General features: G+C 40.8%; 1 protein-coding gene across 1 annotated transcript; it reads right to left on the bottom strand.

Moving 5' to 3' along the window:
* Positions 1–12,850: 12,850 nt before the first annotated feature.
* MAS1 (MAS1 proto-oncogene, G protein-coupled receptor) lies at positions 12,851–13,894 on the bottom strand. Its single transcript, XM_005230219.2, has one exon. The coding sequence runs from the start codon at positions 13,876–13,878 to the stop codon at positions 12,889–12,891; it is 990 nt and encodes a 329-aa protein (XP_005230276.1). The 5' UTR covers positions 13,879–13,894; the 3' UTR covers positions 12,851–12,888.
* Positions 13,895–14,251: the final 357 nt, after the last annotated feature.

The following is a 14,251-nucleotide window of genomic DNA, read 5'->3' as shown; positions in this document are numbered from 1 at the left end:
GGGCAGTCAGCTGGCTAAAGGTGCTGGTCTGGCTGAAAGCTAACATTATTTTCATTGCTCTGTGTAAGTTTAAGCTGTACTAGTTGCCTGACTTACTTGGCTCACTGCACAAACACTGACACAAGCTCACAAAGGGGGAGAGGAAGGCACAGCTGGTGCTGCAGGGGGAGGAGGCCCCCAGTATGATCAGCTTTAGTTCCTGCAAAATTTTATGCAACCAGAGAAGCCAGAAGTTACAGCTCAAGTCAAGACAGTTGTTCCCAGCTGCCACACAGCTTCAGCCCCCAGTCCCCTCTACCTGTATGCTTGCACAAGATGTGCTGGTACTTGTGCAAAGCTGCTCAGCAAAATTCAACTCATTGGTCCAACAGAAAAAAATCACCTGCTGAAAAAAAAAAGGAATAGTTTTCTGCTGGTTTAGCAATTGTAGCATCTTGGTGAAGCAATGAATCCTGCTACAAGTGCAAAGCAGGAAGAGAAAGCGGGTAAAGAAATGGACCATATTTGTTGGCCTGTTAACCTGTAGTGGCAACTTAGCTTTTAGAGGTATCACAGCGTAACCTAACAGCAATGTTCTCAGCTGACGAAGAGAGGAAGACCTTCAATCTTTGTGCTGGAAAGAGAGTTGTTACATGAAACAATAATCAATCTTTGTTCAGAACCTAAAAAAAAATTAATGAAAAGGACTGGGTAAGTGCTGTTATCCTTGGCAGTTTTCTATTACTATATGATGGATTATTGCAAACTCTTGCTCTTTTTTTTTTTTTTTTTTTAGCCTTCAGTGGATTCCTTAAAGCTCAAAATCTGACTACCCAAAGTTCCCTGTTGTCTGCTTTTAAGACTCCGGCCTGTATAATTTAAAGATAAGCTTGATGGCACGAACTCAAAGGCTCACAAGAAGACAAAAGCAGTAGACAAAAGGAATACCAAGTCTATTATTTCTGCGTTTATGTCTCTTAAACTTTACTGATCTGCTGGCAGTACCAGCATCACTCACTCTAGACAGAACAGTGCAAATACCTAAGACTTACTGGTAAATTCTGTCTCTGCTTACCAAGCTGAATTAAAAATGTAATGACCAGAAAGTTCACCGCAGACAGCAGTGCAGACAGACATACTGTAGCTTCTGATTCCATCATCTACTTGAGTTTCTGCAAAGAGAGCTTTATTCCTGACACAAATTTTGTATACATTTAAGCATGTGACTCCACTAAAGACAACATGTCTGCTCACCTTGCTGACATTGAGTATAAAGATCTGCAATGTCAGGGCCTGGCAGTGCAGAAACAGGTAATTTCAGTTATCTGATAAGAGCTAATTCAGTGGTTTACTGACAAAAGAATGAAGGAGTTCATACGCCTTACATTCTTCATTCTGCATACTGCTTTCTATGAGTAGGCCCCTATATTTGCACAAGGCTCAGAGACTTCAGAGCAGTTTCTTTGCATACAGAGAAAAGCATGTGAACAACTACCTAACAAGAAAGAAAGACATTGAAATGTCAGGAAAAAAATCCCAGTTGGACAGGAAAAAAACCCAGAAATTCTGCATTCATCTGCAGTACTAATACATGTGCATCAACCTAACAATGAATCAAAGTTGCAACACAGCAAGGGTAGCCATGGAGCTGCAGAAATACTGAAATATACATTGTAAATACAAATACCTTTAAAATAAAATTATAAAGTAAAAGTTTGCAGATTTCAATCCTGTGACTGTTTCCATTTCCTGTATATTTTCCTTAACTTTTATAATCTGGGGGATCCAGTGGTTCTCTCAAGATCCATGGAATTTCTCCCATGTTTAAAGCTATCTACAGGAATAAAAATTGGTGGGAGCTATGCGTCAGTCATCTTTGTATCCTAAACTACGTTCTGCAAGTAGGCAGGAATGTTTCATTCTGAGTATCGTTTATAAATAATAATTTAAATATTTACCACCCATGTTTAATGATAGTGTCATCTCGGCTAACTGGCTAGCATGGCACAGTGCTAAAATATTCTGAAATGAAATCTCCTAGTCTTACCTTTTCCTTTTCCTCAGCAGAGGCTCAGCATGACGACTGCTAGTTAAGTTGCAGTAAATCCCAGTACACCTGAAACTCATGCTGAAACTTCCAAGTTATGAATGGTTTTCAGTAGGCAGCATATCATGAATAGGTGATGAATATATTGGGCCTTTAGGATTCTTCCTTACAACTTGCCAGGCGTCAAATGTCGCATCATTTCATGTTCTTCTGATTCACAGTCTTGCTTCAAGTGGCCAGTAGCAGCTGTGCAGTGCAGGCTGGCTGAGAGGCAGATTGTTTCTACTGTTACTCTCAGTTCTGTTCCCTTAACACTCGTATCTGATCTTTGCCTTTTCAAAAAACAGGAACAAAAACTCTTTCAGAATCCAGAGCTGGTTTTATATTGGATTGTGGGAAATTCTTTCTTTTGTGAGGTTTGGACAGTTTATTTCTAGCTGTACGTAAGCTACACTATAATAAAGTAATAATGTTTGTACTTTGTGAAAACTTCATAAAGCTCTTGCATGGAGCTGTACTGTTCTTCAGAACAGAGGACTGCTCACCTGGTGGTTCTCTCGTCTTTCCCTTTTTCTTGCTTGCTAAACCTAAACTTTAGTCTTCCTAATCTTGCACCCATTTCCATTATTTCTGAATGTTCCTTGTTCTTTTTGCTGCTCATTCAGTCTTCCATCAGTTCTCTAATTCTTTCTACTCCTTTTCCTTCCTTTTCTGCTCCACTAATACTGTTCCGTATTTCTTTCCCTCTAGCAGTTCTCAAAGGCAAGCTCTTGATAAGGGTTACCTCCTGATTTGTTATGATGAGTCATCCTGCTTTATAACAAATTAAAGTCAGACTGTTGAGGAAAACTATGTCTGATGATCTTGTTTCTCAGACTTAGGTTTAGGCTTCCCAATGCAGTTAGAGAGATAATTAGTGACATTTCCTAACCTAGCTGATATTGTTCAAGGAAACTGTAAAAGGATACCAACTTGGTCTAAACACGTTGACTTTATTTGAAATCTTTGTCTTGTTGGGAAGGTCCTTACATGCTGTATGTGGTGTATGCACTAAAAAGGGCCCTGTTCTGTACTGTAGCTTAGGAGATGGCCCTCGTCAAGGCCGTTCTTGAGTCATTGCCTAGGCAAGTCTATAGCAGCTTTTTTGTATTCCTCTGTCTCTTTTCACATCTTTGGTCTAGCTTTCGAGAAATATGACTCTTGGCTATTTTTGCTTGGGTGACAACTCAGTGTTATAATGATGAAGGATCTGATTCACCAGCTAGGGCGTAGGTTACTCGGTGGACTTGCACTAAGCAGAGCAAGAACTGTAAAATATAAATCACTTCACCAGAGTAAACCAATGGCACTTTCATTGGTAGTCAATGAAATTTCACTAGCACAACTTCTTTATGTCACAGTAATATGATTTGATTTCTCTGCTAATCCTGTTTCATTTGAAGCACCTGCTAGAAATTTATCACAAACAATTTAACCTCAAAGCACCTTACCAAGACAGTAAATGTAGAGTGAAAGACTGTTCAGTGTTTTAAACCTTGTTACCCAGTCCTGGGCACTTCTACTTCAGTGTTGCTCTTCACACTTCGGTCTGTTCTCCCAGAAGCTTTTCTCTTTGTGGCCATCTCTGAGCTAGCCACCATCCTTCGGGGTTCTGTGACCTGTGCCGATACCAGACGGGCACACAGCGCAAAACTGCGAGGTTCCCAGAGAGCATTCTGTCAGACCAGCAGATGTAAGTGTGGTGGTACTAAACACAGCCCCCACTTGCAAGGCAGGCTTTGGAAATGAAAGTGTCTCCAAATGTATTTGTTATTTCAGAATTATTTTCTGACAGTTCCCTCTATTCTGCTCCTGACTTAGATTTGTCAGCAAGCTCCCAGGCTGCTATATGTTGTCATTACCCATGTACTCCAAAAATATCACCATCTCTTTCCAAATATGATAATCTATCATGTTTTACTCTCCAGTGACTTGATCTTTCCAATCACTTTTTAAATTCTGGAGATTAAGTGTTTCCCTTTCCTGCAGCTGGGACCTCATCTGTAACATGGTTACCTCATGGTTAGTTGCAGCTCAGCACAAAAGGATGTGATAATGCTCCCTCACCTACCATAGCTGAAAACAGTTGTGGTTCCTCTGCTGCAAGAAGTGCAAGCTGGTACAAAATATATAAAGACCACTTGCCATGGCAAAAGCCTGCAGGTGTCTCTTGTGGAGCTGAAGTGAATAAATGAAACTTCTTACGTCTGGAAGACTTACTGCTCCACCATGTTGTATGTTTATTCTGAGACAATAAGATGCTTTTCTTTTTTTAATTCAGTAGTTACTTCACCTAATTTGTTAGTGCTATATATGGCAATAAGTTGCCATCTGTTGCATCTTGATTGTCATAAGATAGCTGATAAATTTCTCCTTTTTTCCTGGCTCTGCGTAGTGTGGCTTCTCTTTCCCTTGTAACTGAAGGAGACTAAAATGAAAATGCCATCATCACCATCACACTTAAATATTAAGAGACTTCATACACAGCAGAGAAATGACCAAACTGGTTTTGTTTAAAGAATCAAGGCTCAATCTACTTTTTCTTTCTTTATATTCATCTCAGGGGAAAGAAGCTATGCAAGACATTTCTTGCATAATGTGCTATTTGTGGAGGGCTAAAATATGTGGCATACATTATTCAGTTGATTCTGCTATCGCCCTGTCTTGCTAGAATATATTTATATATTCTGTTCATGTATACACTTTTGTTTTCGTAGCCACATTCATAAATATGTTTAGATCAATATTAAATGTCTTCTACATATGCATTTTACTTCCATTACATATGTCTGTAAACCATTTTAAGATATCTGAAGTAGAAGAATAAGAGATAAGGTTACATATAAACTCATTTAGAAGAAAAGTAATAATCTGTTTCTTTGATAATAGATACCACATTTCCCTGTATGCTTTATATTCACAAGTTGCTGAAGAAGATAGGGTAGAGAAAATTAAGTAGCAATAGCAATATATATATGAAGGCCTGGTTAAGTCATTACAGGATTAATGCCAAATAACAATATTGTATAAATGGTTCAATTAAAGATTCACATTAGATTATAATAATGGATTGCCATGTAGATCACAAGACAGGAAAAATATCTCCAAACTGCACTGTTTTGAGTTGGTAATATCTCCACCTGAGTCAGTGGAAGTAATCCGGATTTTCCTTACCTTTTTTCAGTCAGAACCTGAGTTAAATGGACAGAACACATGTAGATATGAATGTGAATGTGCTAAGAAATATGCGTCAGATCGACATGGAATGACAACTGTCTTGAAGAGTTTGCTGGCATTTTCTGAGGTACTGACACAAAATTTAAAGGTATAATAAATGTTATCATGGGAAAGAAAAATCTTACAGTTCACCCTTACTGAAGTGAATAAAAACTGTGATGGAAGATTTACCAGTGATAAATACTGATAGTTCATGACAGTTATTTCCTTAGCAGCTGAAATAAAGTAGTAGTAGGAAATATCATGTATGTTCTGTCCCAAAATAGGACGGAAGGTTTGTGTCACACAAGAGAGAAAATAGTTTTCTTTGTGTATTATTTGCCTTAACTTTCACCTTCACAATGTTCTAATGTGCATTCCAGACCCAGAGCATGGGCTCCCAAACAGGTGTTGGCGGAGCTGCTAGTTTCTGATGTGCTAGCACTTATTTGTCTTTGAAGCCTTCAGTAAAACTACTTGGAGGGATTTTCTGCATCTTTTCTGCTTGGCGCTTCACACAAAGCAATAATGAGGAGACTGATACTGTGTTTGATGATAGGCAGCGGTACTGAAAGTTTGTTCAATCCTCTTGGCAGTGTTTTGTTATCCAAATGCTACAGGAGGGACACAATCTCATGAACATGACCAAGAGAAGAAAGTAATGGCTGCAGCAACTCTGAGTAGACAGGGTAGAAGGCATCCGGTCTCTGCAGAATTTTACAAGTCTTATGCTAAGGATCAGACTGGAGGGAAGTATGAGCAGAGTACACAGCAGGAAACTCAGGATGGATAGAAAGATGAGAGATGCATGGCATGTATTTTGCTGTGACTGCCTAAGGACTTAACACAGCTGTGCTGTAGGCTTAAAGTCTTCTGCTGTAGGGGTTAAGCAAGGAAGAACCCACAGGATGGCACGTAGTGGCTGAATGATGCTTTGGGACCTTCCCAGACAGGGAAAAGTACAGATAAAAGTTTCTCAACACTGAAGGCTCCTAAGAAACAGAGGCCAGTGTTGTGGTCAAAAATATGTATGCTAACAGATAAATGAGTCAAAAGAGAGCTGATAATAAAGAATATAGTTAGCGAACAGAGCTGTATTTACAGAGGACCTCAGCCATGCCATGGTTAGCAATAGAGACATTGTTCATTGCTCCAACACTGGTCTGACTGGCCCAGCCTGTCCCTTGGCTAGGGGCAGGTCCCTTCCAGGCCTTGCCCAGGGGAAAAATTATCAAAATTACTCAAAACAAAAATAACTGGTTGTATATATTTATTTTCACCAAAATTACACTTTGCTATACTATTTAATTGAGTATTTTCAGTGACCTTAGGGTATGTGTTCATCTGAAAATCTTCACGCGTAATAAAGAGAACTTTTTTCCTATAAATAACATTTAAAAGTTATATCTGAAACACATATGTCACTCTTTGAGTCAAAAAATAAATCCAGGTAGACCAAAGACAACATAGAGCATAAAGCACCCTCCTCCAATGCATTTAAGCAAATGTTTTTTTCTTCTGAGATAGAACAGTGGCACCAGGGTGTTCACTCCATCTTCTGCACATAGCTGTTAAAAGTTCTACATCTCTTTGTAGACTCTTTGTACATAAAAATACTTGCTTCTATAAATATTTTAATTTATTCTTTACCTCAACAATCTGTTACTTTTTATTATTAGAATTACCATTTATTTGCTATACTGTCCAACTGTGAAGGCCCATATTTGTCATAAAGTAAATTCTTAAAGGGATCAATACTTAAAGTTAACTGCTATTCCAGAGACACTTTGTGTGCAGCTCAAAAAAAAAAAAAAAACCCCACAAAAAAACACAAAACAAACCCAAACCCCAAAATTAGCTTCTTAGTGGTGTTAGAATACTAGAATCCAAGTAAGAATTTATTTCTCCTACCACTGAGGACAAACCTTCAAGGTGACCATGAAATACTAAGGTACAAACTATAGAGGAAATATAAGTAGACAGTGTTAGTCATAGAATAATTACAGCAAATTGGAGAAAGATTGGGATAAAAAACAAATTTACATGTTAGTAACAATGTAACAAATTAACATGTTAGTCTAGATTTCAAACCTATGGACTAACATTTCAGTTGGAAAAGAAAAAAATTTTGTTGTTGTTTTCTGCATCACCAACTGCCCAGCCAAGGTGCTGAGGGAGGTCAAAGATGCTCTGAAGGCAGTGCATGGGGCAGTAATGCAAGGCAGGGGCTACCCCACGCTAAAGTGACTGTCATGTCAAAGTGTGGGCCAAGGCAGCTGCTTCAGATAGTCAGTGACTCTCCATGGCTGGTGCAGGGGCTGGTGAGGAGAAAAGCATCCCCTGACTTGACTAAGTAGCATATAGGACCTGGTTCAAATGCCACTGTGAAAACATTGCTGCACTGTAGCTTCTATAATATATCCAGATCCTTGCAGGAGTGACAAAATCATGGACAATTGTACTCAGTGTCAATAAAGGAGCTTCTTAAAAGCATGGAGATTTATTTTTAAAGAAGGAAGATGAAGGGGAAATAGCTTTTGGGAGGTACAAGAGAAATCTGTTTAATCCCAAGTGGCACAGACAGGTTGATCAGAATAGATTGCTCTTGTTCATGAGTTTTTTCCAATACAAGAATTAAGGGCATTAAAAGATCTAGGTGGTGGCAGCTTAAAACTACCTAAGGAGGATATTTTTCAGGAAACATTTAATTAAGCTGTGAAAGAGTGTTGTAGACATAAAAAACTTGTATGGCCTCCAGTGGAGGTCAGATGTATTTATCGAAGAGAAGTCCATTGAAAGTTACCAAATAAAAAGATTTCTAGACTGGGAAGTTTCTGAGCTGATAACTGTTGAAAGCTTGGAGAGGATGAGAAAGAAGTGTGATATGTGTTTGTCCTGTTTCTTCTTCTCTCTAGGCATCTGCTTGTGACCACTGCTGGGGATAGGATTTGGGGCCAGATGGACACTACCATGTCCACTTCCTCTCCTTTCCTCTCCTCTCCATATTTCTGAAACAACGGAAAGGATTCTAGAAATACTTTACCTGCAGCAGGTCCAGTCTGTGTATTTAATGAGGCAAGAGTCCAGTTTGGAAAAAAATAGGTTGTAATAATATAATTAAAAATTGAATTATTATGTGCAAGGCAGAAGTATTAGAATTGTGCAGGCTACTTTATTTCAGTACCTCTTCTCTGAATTTAGAGTTTTGCTCCTCAGTACTTTTCTTTGAATATGGACCCTCGTGCTTCATCTTTTAGGTTTGTAGGAGTAAACTGGAAAAGCAAAATAATTGCATGTGGACATCACATAAGCACCTGGGCAACCAAATGGAAAGCAAACTGGCCTTTCTGTTGCGTAGGTAGCCAGAAGTCCCAAGGAGTGGATTTGAATAAGTGATTTCTGCATGGAGTTAGGAAGAGAAGCAGCAAAGTACACACATGCCAGGCAGCGTAGTATGGCAGTTGCATGCAAGCTCACACCAATTTTCTGCTTTCCCTTGACCTAGGTACTATCTGAGAATACCCTCTTCTGACTCATATCATCACTGCAACATCAGCAAGCTATGAATACCACCGCTTGAACTAAAGGAGTAACTGAAAGCTGCAGGCAGCAGCTGGCATTTCTTCTGGGAAGCTGGCTTTTCTGCTGGGGAAGGAGAGCTGGGCACCCAACTAGGTTTCACCCAGATACCCACTGGGGGTACCAAAGGACAGTACACCCCACCACCAGGACTGGAGTACATAGTCTACGCCTAGCATAACAAGCTAAGGGCTGTGGGTATTGGCAGGTTAAAAAAGCAGTGCAGGGAAAGGATTGCAGAATATTGAGGGTGAAAGTCACTAAGGATTCAAACAGTCTCTCCAGGCACCATCTCTTCAGGCATCCAGGGTGTGAGGAACTCATAGAGTCATATGCGATCCCTTGTACTGAATCTCCCTGCTCACAAAACCCAGTGTGTGGATCACCCTCCCCCTGAGACTGGCAGAGTGGGAGGACTTGGAAGGAGGCTCTCCCAGGTGCGTACAGAGCCAAGCATCCCAGGCTCCTGGAGGATGAAATTACCTAGGACCTTGCTGCACATCTGTCTAGGATTCTTTGGAAGACCCTGCAATTGAACTGTCTCTCCTATCCTCCCCTCAGAAGTGACCCAAGGCATTACATCAGGAAATCCTGTGCACTTGTAGATTGTTCTTATGTTAGGAAAGGGAGCAAGAGGGGGTTCTATGTCAGCAACCAGCACAACTAGCAAGTATTTTAGCTTCCTTTTGAGGATTTCCCAGGCTGAGCTCCAGGCTAGACGTAAACTGACTAGTATGTTCTTCCTCACCCGTCTGCCCTCCCTGTCACAAGGATCATTTACAAAGTCCTTGAGTTACAGAGGAAAGCTGCCGCACAAACTCACTGCATTGTTTTGGGCCCGAACGCGTATAGCAACCTGCCCTATGTCATCCTCTCCACCCAGGGAGTAGATACAACAGCAAAAAACCTCTGTGCTATGCCAAGGCAAGTGACTTTCTGCATTTCTGACCACACTCTTATATCTCACAACATTCATTAGTATCAGTTAGAACAGGAGTGCGGTAAAGAGAGTTTTAATAAACTAACTAATATACTGGGCATTTCTTCCCTGAATATTCCTTGTCTTGACTACACAGCAAAATTAAGTCCTTTTTGCCCTGGACATTACAAGAGACAATCAAGGCATAGCTGCTGTTCTGAAGTGTCTGTAGAGTAAATGTGAAGGCACAACACTGGAAACAAAATAATATAATCCTCATTTTATAGGCAGGAAATGGAGGGACAGAAAAATTAGATGCCATGACTGCATTAAAACAGAACCCACGTGTCTAAACTCCATGGCTAGTACATTACCCACAAGACAATCTTTCCTGTTCTGCACTACTGCAAAGTGCTTATTAACACCACCTGATCCACAGGGTTATTTCACCCTCTCCCACAGATGCAAATCATTTTTAAAGATGTAAGCTGGTGGAGAATTACATTCTTGTTGTGCAACAAATGAAGTGTCACGTTTTCCCTGTTGTTTTTTTAATCATAATGTGCTTATCAGTTCCCCTTGTACTGCAGCCTGTCTGCACAGAGAAGAGTCATCAGGTGCTGTGATAAAGAAGAAAGAACATCCCTAAGATATTTTTATCTGTGGACGGGGAAACATTAATCATTTTTCAACTGCTAGCTGTTCATTCTTACTCAGACTTCTGGATGTTCATCTCATGCTGAATGTTAATTTTGTCTGCTCTGTGAACTGATCTATGGACAGTTGTCCAAATTCTGAAACATTTGAGGACATGGCCAGACACAAGTGCAAAGGGGTAAGAAGCTAAGAGCACTAGAGCACCTGTTCAGCTCATGAACATCCAAATCGCCCTGCTGCATATTATTGCCTCTTCAGATCTACCACCCTGGCTGCATGCATACTGATCCTTAACCCAAACCTGTCATAATAATCTGGGGATGTTCAAGCACTGTAAGTAACATGTCTTGATTCAACCAAATCACTTTGAGAGAACTGGGTTACATGCGTGGTTACAGTGGAAGCATGTTTTGAACATGTTTCCTGCAGCTTTCCCCTTTCTCTGGTTCTCCATGTGGTAAGGGTAGGGAATGGCTTTAGAGAAGAGTCTAAAGTGTTTTTTTTCTGGGCTAGATCGACCCTAATCTGCCAGTTGACGGTATGTATCAGTGTGGAAAAATTCCCCGACCAGCCCCCAGCAGGTGCATTCACACAAATGCCACGTGTGCGTGGACATCACACACGCTCATTCCCCATGACCCTCCCAGGGTCTCTTACAGACCTGCTTGCCATATCCTGTACTCAGCATCGGCAACGTGGAGCTGCTCTGCTGATTTGTTGTTCCAGTAGTACCGTAGGAAACTGCCCTAAGAGAGAAGCAGACTACACTCGTCTCCCACCTGAATCAATAGAGGTGGCTTGCCTGGGACTGGAGTTTCAAATACAAAAACTGGGACAAGTAGAGGGGCTGTCATAGATACAGTTTTTGATGGAGTGAGGGAATTAGGAAGATATAAGGGTAACCTCTTCCTTTTCCTGAGTCTTTTCTGCAATGACATACTGCAACACTTCAATGTAAGGAGAAAGGAGCACATGCATAGAAGGAATATTTATCCTTCTGAGATCTCTTCTCTATGTGAATTCCCATCCAGTCCTCAGTCTTAACCTACCATCTTCCTTATTCTAGGACTGGCAATCTTTCAACAAAGGAGGGGTAGGTTGTATTTTTCTTTCCCCAGTTAGCTATTAAGTGTGCCAATGGAAACTTGGCGGGAAGCTGAAGATGCTGCTTCTGCCTGTGGCAGGAGGTTTCAGTTCCTGCTGAATCTGGAGTTCCATAGGGACCAGAAGCAAATGCAACTCCCAGACATCTCTTTTGAAAGTGCCACAGCTCTCTCACTGCCCAGACCCCCCATATTCTCTGTCCATGTGATAAATCTGACATAGGCCCGTCCTCTGCTTGCCTTTTTCTTCTGTGCTCTGCAGCTTGACTGTAGCTGGGTGAGTGGCCCTGGGAATTAAACTCTACAAAACACCAGCCCTGATACCCTTGTATACAACAGAAGAGGGCAGTCAGCTGGAACAGTGTGGCTGCAGTGTAGCCCTAGTTGTGCACTGTGTGAAGCACCTTTCTTTTTTTCTGTTTATCCAAAACTGATTGTTATAAAACAAACACAACATACAGGGAATATATATTCTCCAGAGAACAACTAAATACTAAGTGGCTGGGACAGCAAGTGTTGGGACTGACTTTCTCATTGAGTCTTTGAATAACTAATCCTGCAGGAACATAGACATTTTGGGAATAAGCCAGCCCCAACAGAATTAGAGCAAAAGCCCTTTGTGAGTTGACCACATCCCTATATTTCCAGCTACTCCTGTGTGCCAGGTACCAAATTATCCAAGGACTCAGAGAAATGCTGATGTCACTAGAAATTACACAACATATACTTTGAAAACAGACTCTGAAGTAGCCACTTAACCACAGAGGAACTTGACCATTTAATATATACTTAAACGTCTTGCTTAGACCAAAGCTACACCATATGTTCTTGGGTATGTATGGGGACTTACTCTCATACGTGGATTTCTTCCTCTGTTTCCCCCCGGGAGCAGCTCTTTTGTGCAATTAAACAAGCTGGAAACAGTTGAAACTAAATCCCAGGATGTAACGTAAATCCTGTGTTTACGGGGTTTGACTTTTAAAAATGCAAATACACACAGGCCCTGATGACTTCAATAGCATTTATGGGTGCTCAGTGCTTGTATAAATGTCACACTATTTATAACATATTTCAGTGTCCTTTTTTTGTATTCTCTGTTGGCCTGTCTCTTTTCCACTGTGGTATCTTTGACTGACATAGTCACATCAGGATGTAGCATGTGTTTGAATAATTAAGAAAATACATATAAAAGTTAACTTTATTCTAGTCCATATTTTTCCATTGCTCAACCACCAAAGTCAATAGTACCATTTCACCACTACTTTTTACATTCTACGGAAGACAAATACTTTTAGTTTTGCAGTGGTTTACTAAACCTTTCAAGTCCAATTATTAGAAAATAATTCCAATTAGAAAATTGTTTCAGCTATATCCAAACTCATGCCAACTTCCTGGCTTCTCGGCCGCAACCCATCAGCAAGTGCTCTACTAAGAACCACTTTGAGGCTCTCCTTGAACCTCTTCTTCTTGCTGCTTCCTACGAAGAAGTAAACAAGGGGGTTGATGCTACTGTTAACTGTGGAGAGAACAACGGTGACATGGTTCTGCTGGCTGAGCAAAGACGACCAGTGGTGGTAATTCAGAAGATACAACAGCCTCATAGGCATGGCAAAGATGAGGAAGACAATGACTGTGGCCACAATGATGATGTAGAGCTTTGATGAATGAGGTCTCAGGGAGTTACGATGAATCCTGATAACCAAGATCAGGCTGGACAGAATCATTAGAGGAATGAAGATCATGAAAGTCAGGATCCATGTGAAGATGAGCAGTGCTTGGCAATGGTTGCCATTGTCGAATTGTTCCTTCATTGAATCATCTTTGCATGTTAAGTATTCGGCTACCGTCATTAGAAAAGACAGAGTCCACAGAATTGCACAGACAATTGCCGATTGGTGCTGTGACCGGTGGCATCGGTACCAGATGGGGTAAACAATAGACAGACACCTCTCAATACTTATGGCTGTCAGGAGATAGAGACCAGTATTATATCCAAGAAGGAAGACAATAGATAGTGTGGTGGTTATATAATAGTAAAAACCATATGCGAATCCAAACCCAGCAATGTACTCAATTGACAGAACAAAGGTACAAAGCAGTAAGGAGATATCGGCAATGGACAGGTGTGTGATGTACGCAGTGAATGGGTTTCTTTTGATCTGGAAGCAGAGGCACCAGAGGACAATTCCATTTTCACAAAAACCCAGGAAGGAGATGATCATAATTACCCAAAGTGGGGTCAATATCTCCCAGACCCTTTCCTGTGTAGAAATGTTTCTGTGCATTGAGATGTTCTCTGTGCCTTCGCTGGGATGAAACGTTATGTTTGACTCATCCATGGGGAAAGCTCAAGTTTGGATAGCACAGCTCTTCCTTCTGTAAATATGTATAAAAATATACTGTGAGCATTTTGTGCTCCTCCCCTCCCCCTTTTCTTTCTGTTCTGTGGACCCTCAATTTCTGGTCATAGCTGAAAGCCTTAGCGAAAGGAAAACCAGCCTGGATATACTGATGCTAGCTGAAACCCAGTTGGAACTACTCTTGGCAATGTTAAACATTGCTAAGCTCATCAGGCTAGCAGAAATCCTGAGCTTTCTTCTCTTAGGGTTCAGCTTATGAGTGCTGAACCACAGCGAAAGAGATACTCTGAAAGAGCTTTTGGACAAGCATTGTCTCCATCACACTGCAAACTTTCATGACACAGTGCTCACA

The sequence above is a fragment of the Falco peregrinus genome, chromosome 7, assembly GCF_023634155.1.
Source record: "Falco peregrinus isolate bFalPer1 chromosome 7, bFalPer1.pri, whole genome shotgun sequence".
Classification (NCBI taxonomy): Eukaryota; Metazoa; Chordata; class Aves; order Falconiformes; family Falconidae; genus Falco; species Falco peregrinus.
Note: the sequence above shows the minus strand (reverse complement) of the source record. Positions and strands in the feature narration are given on the sequence as shown.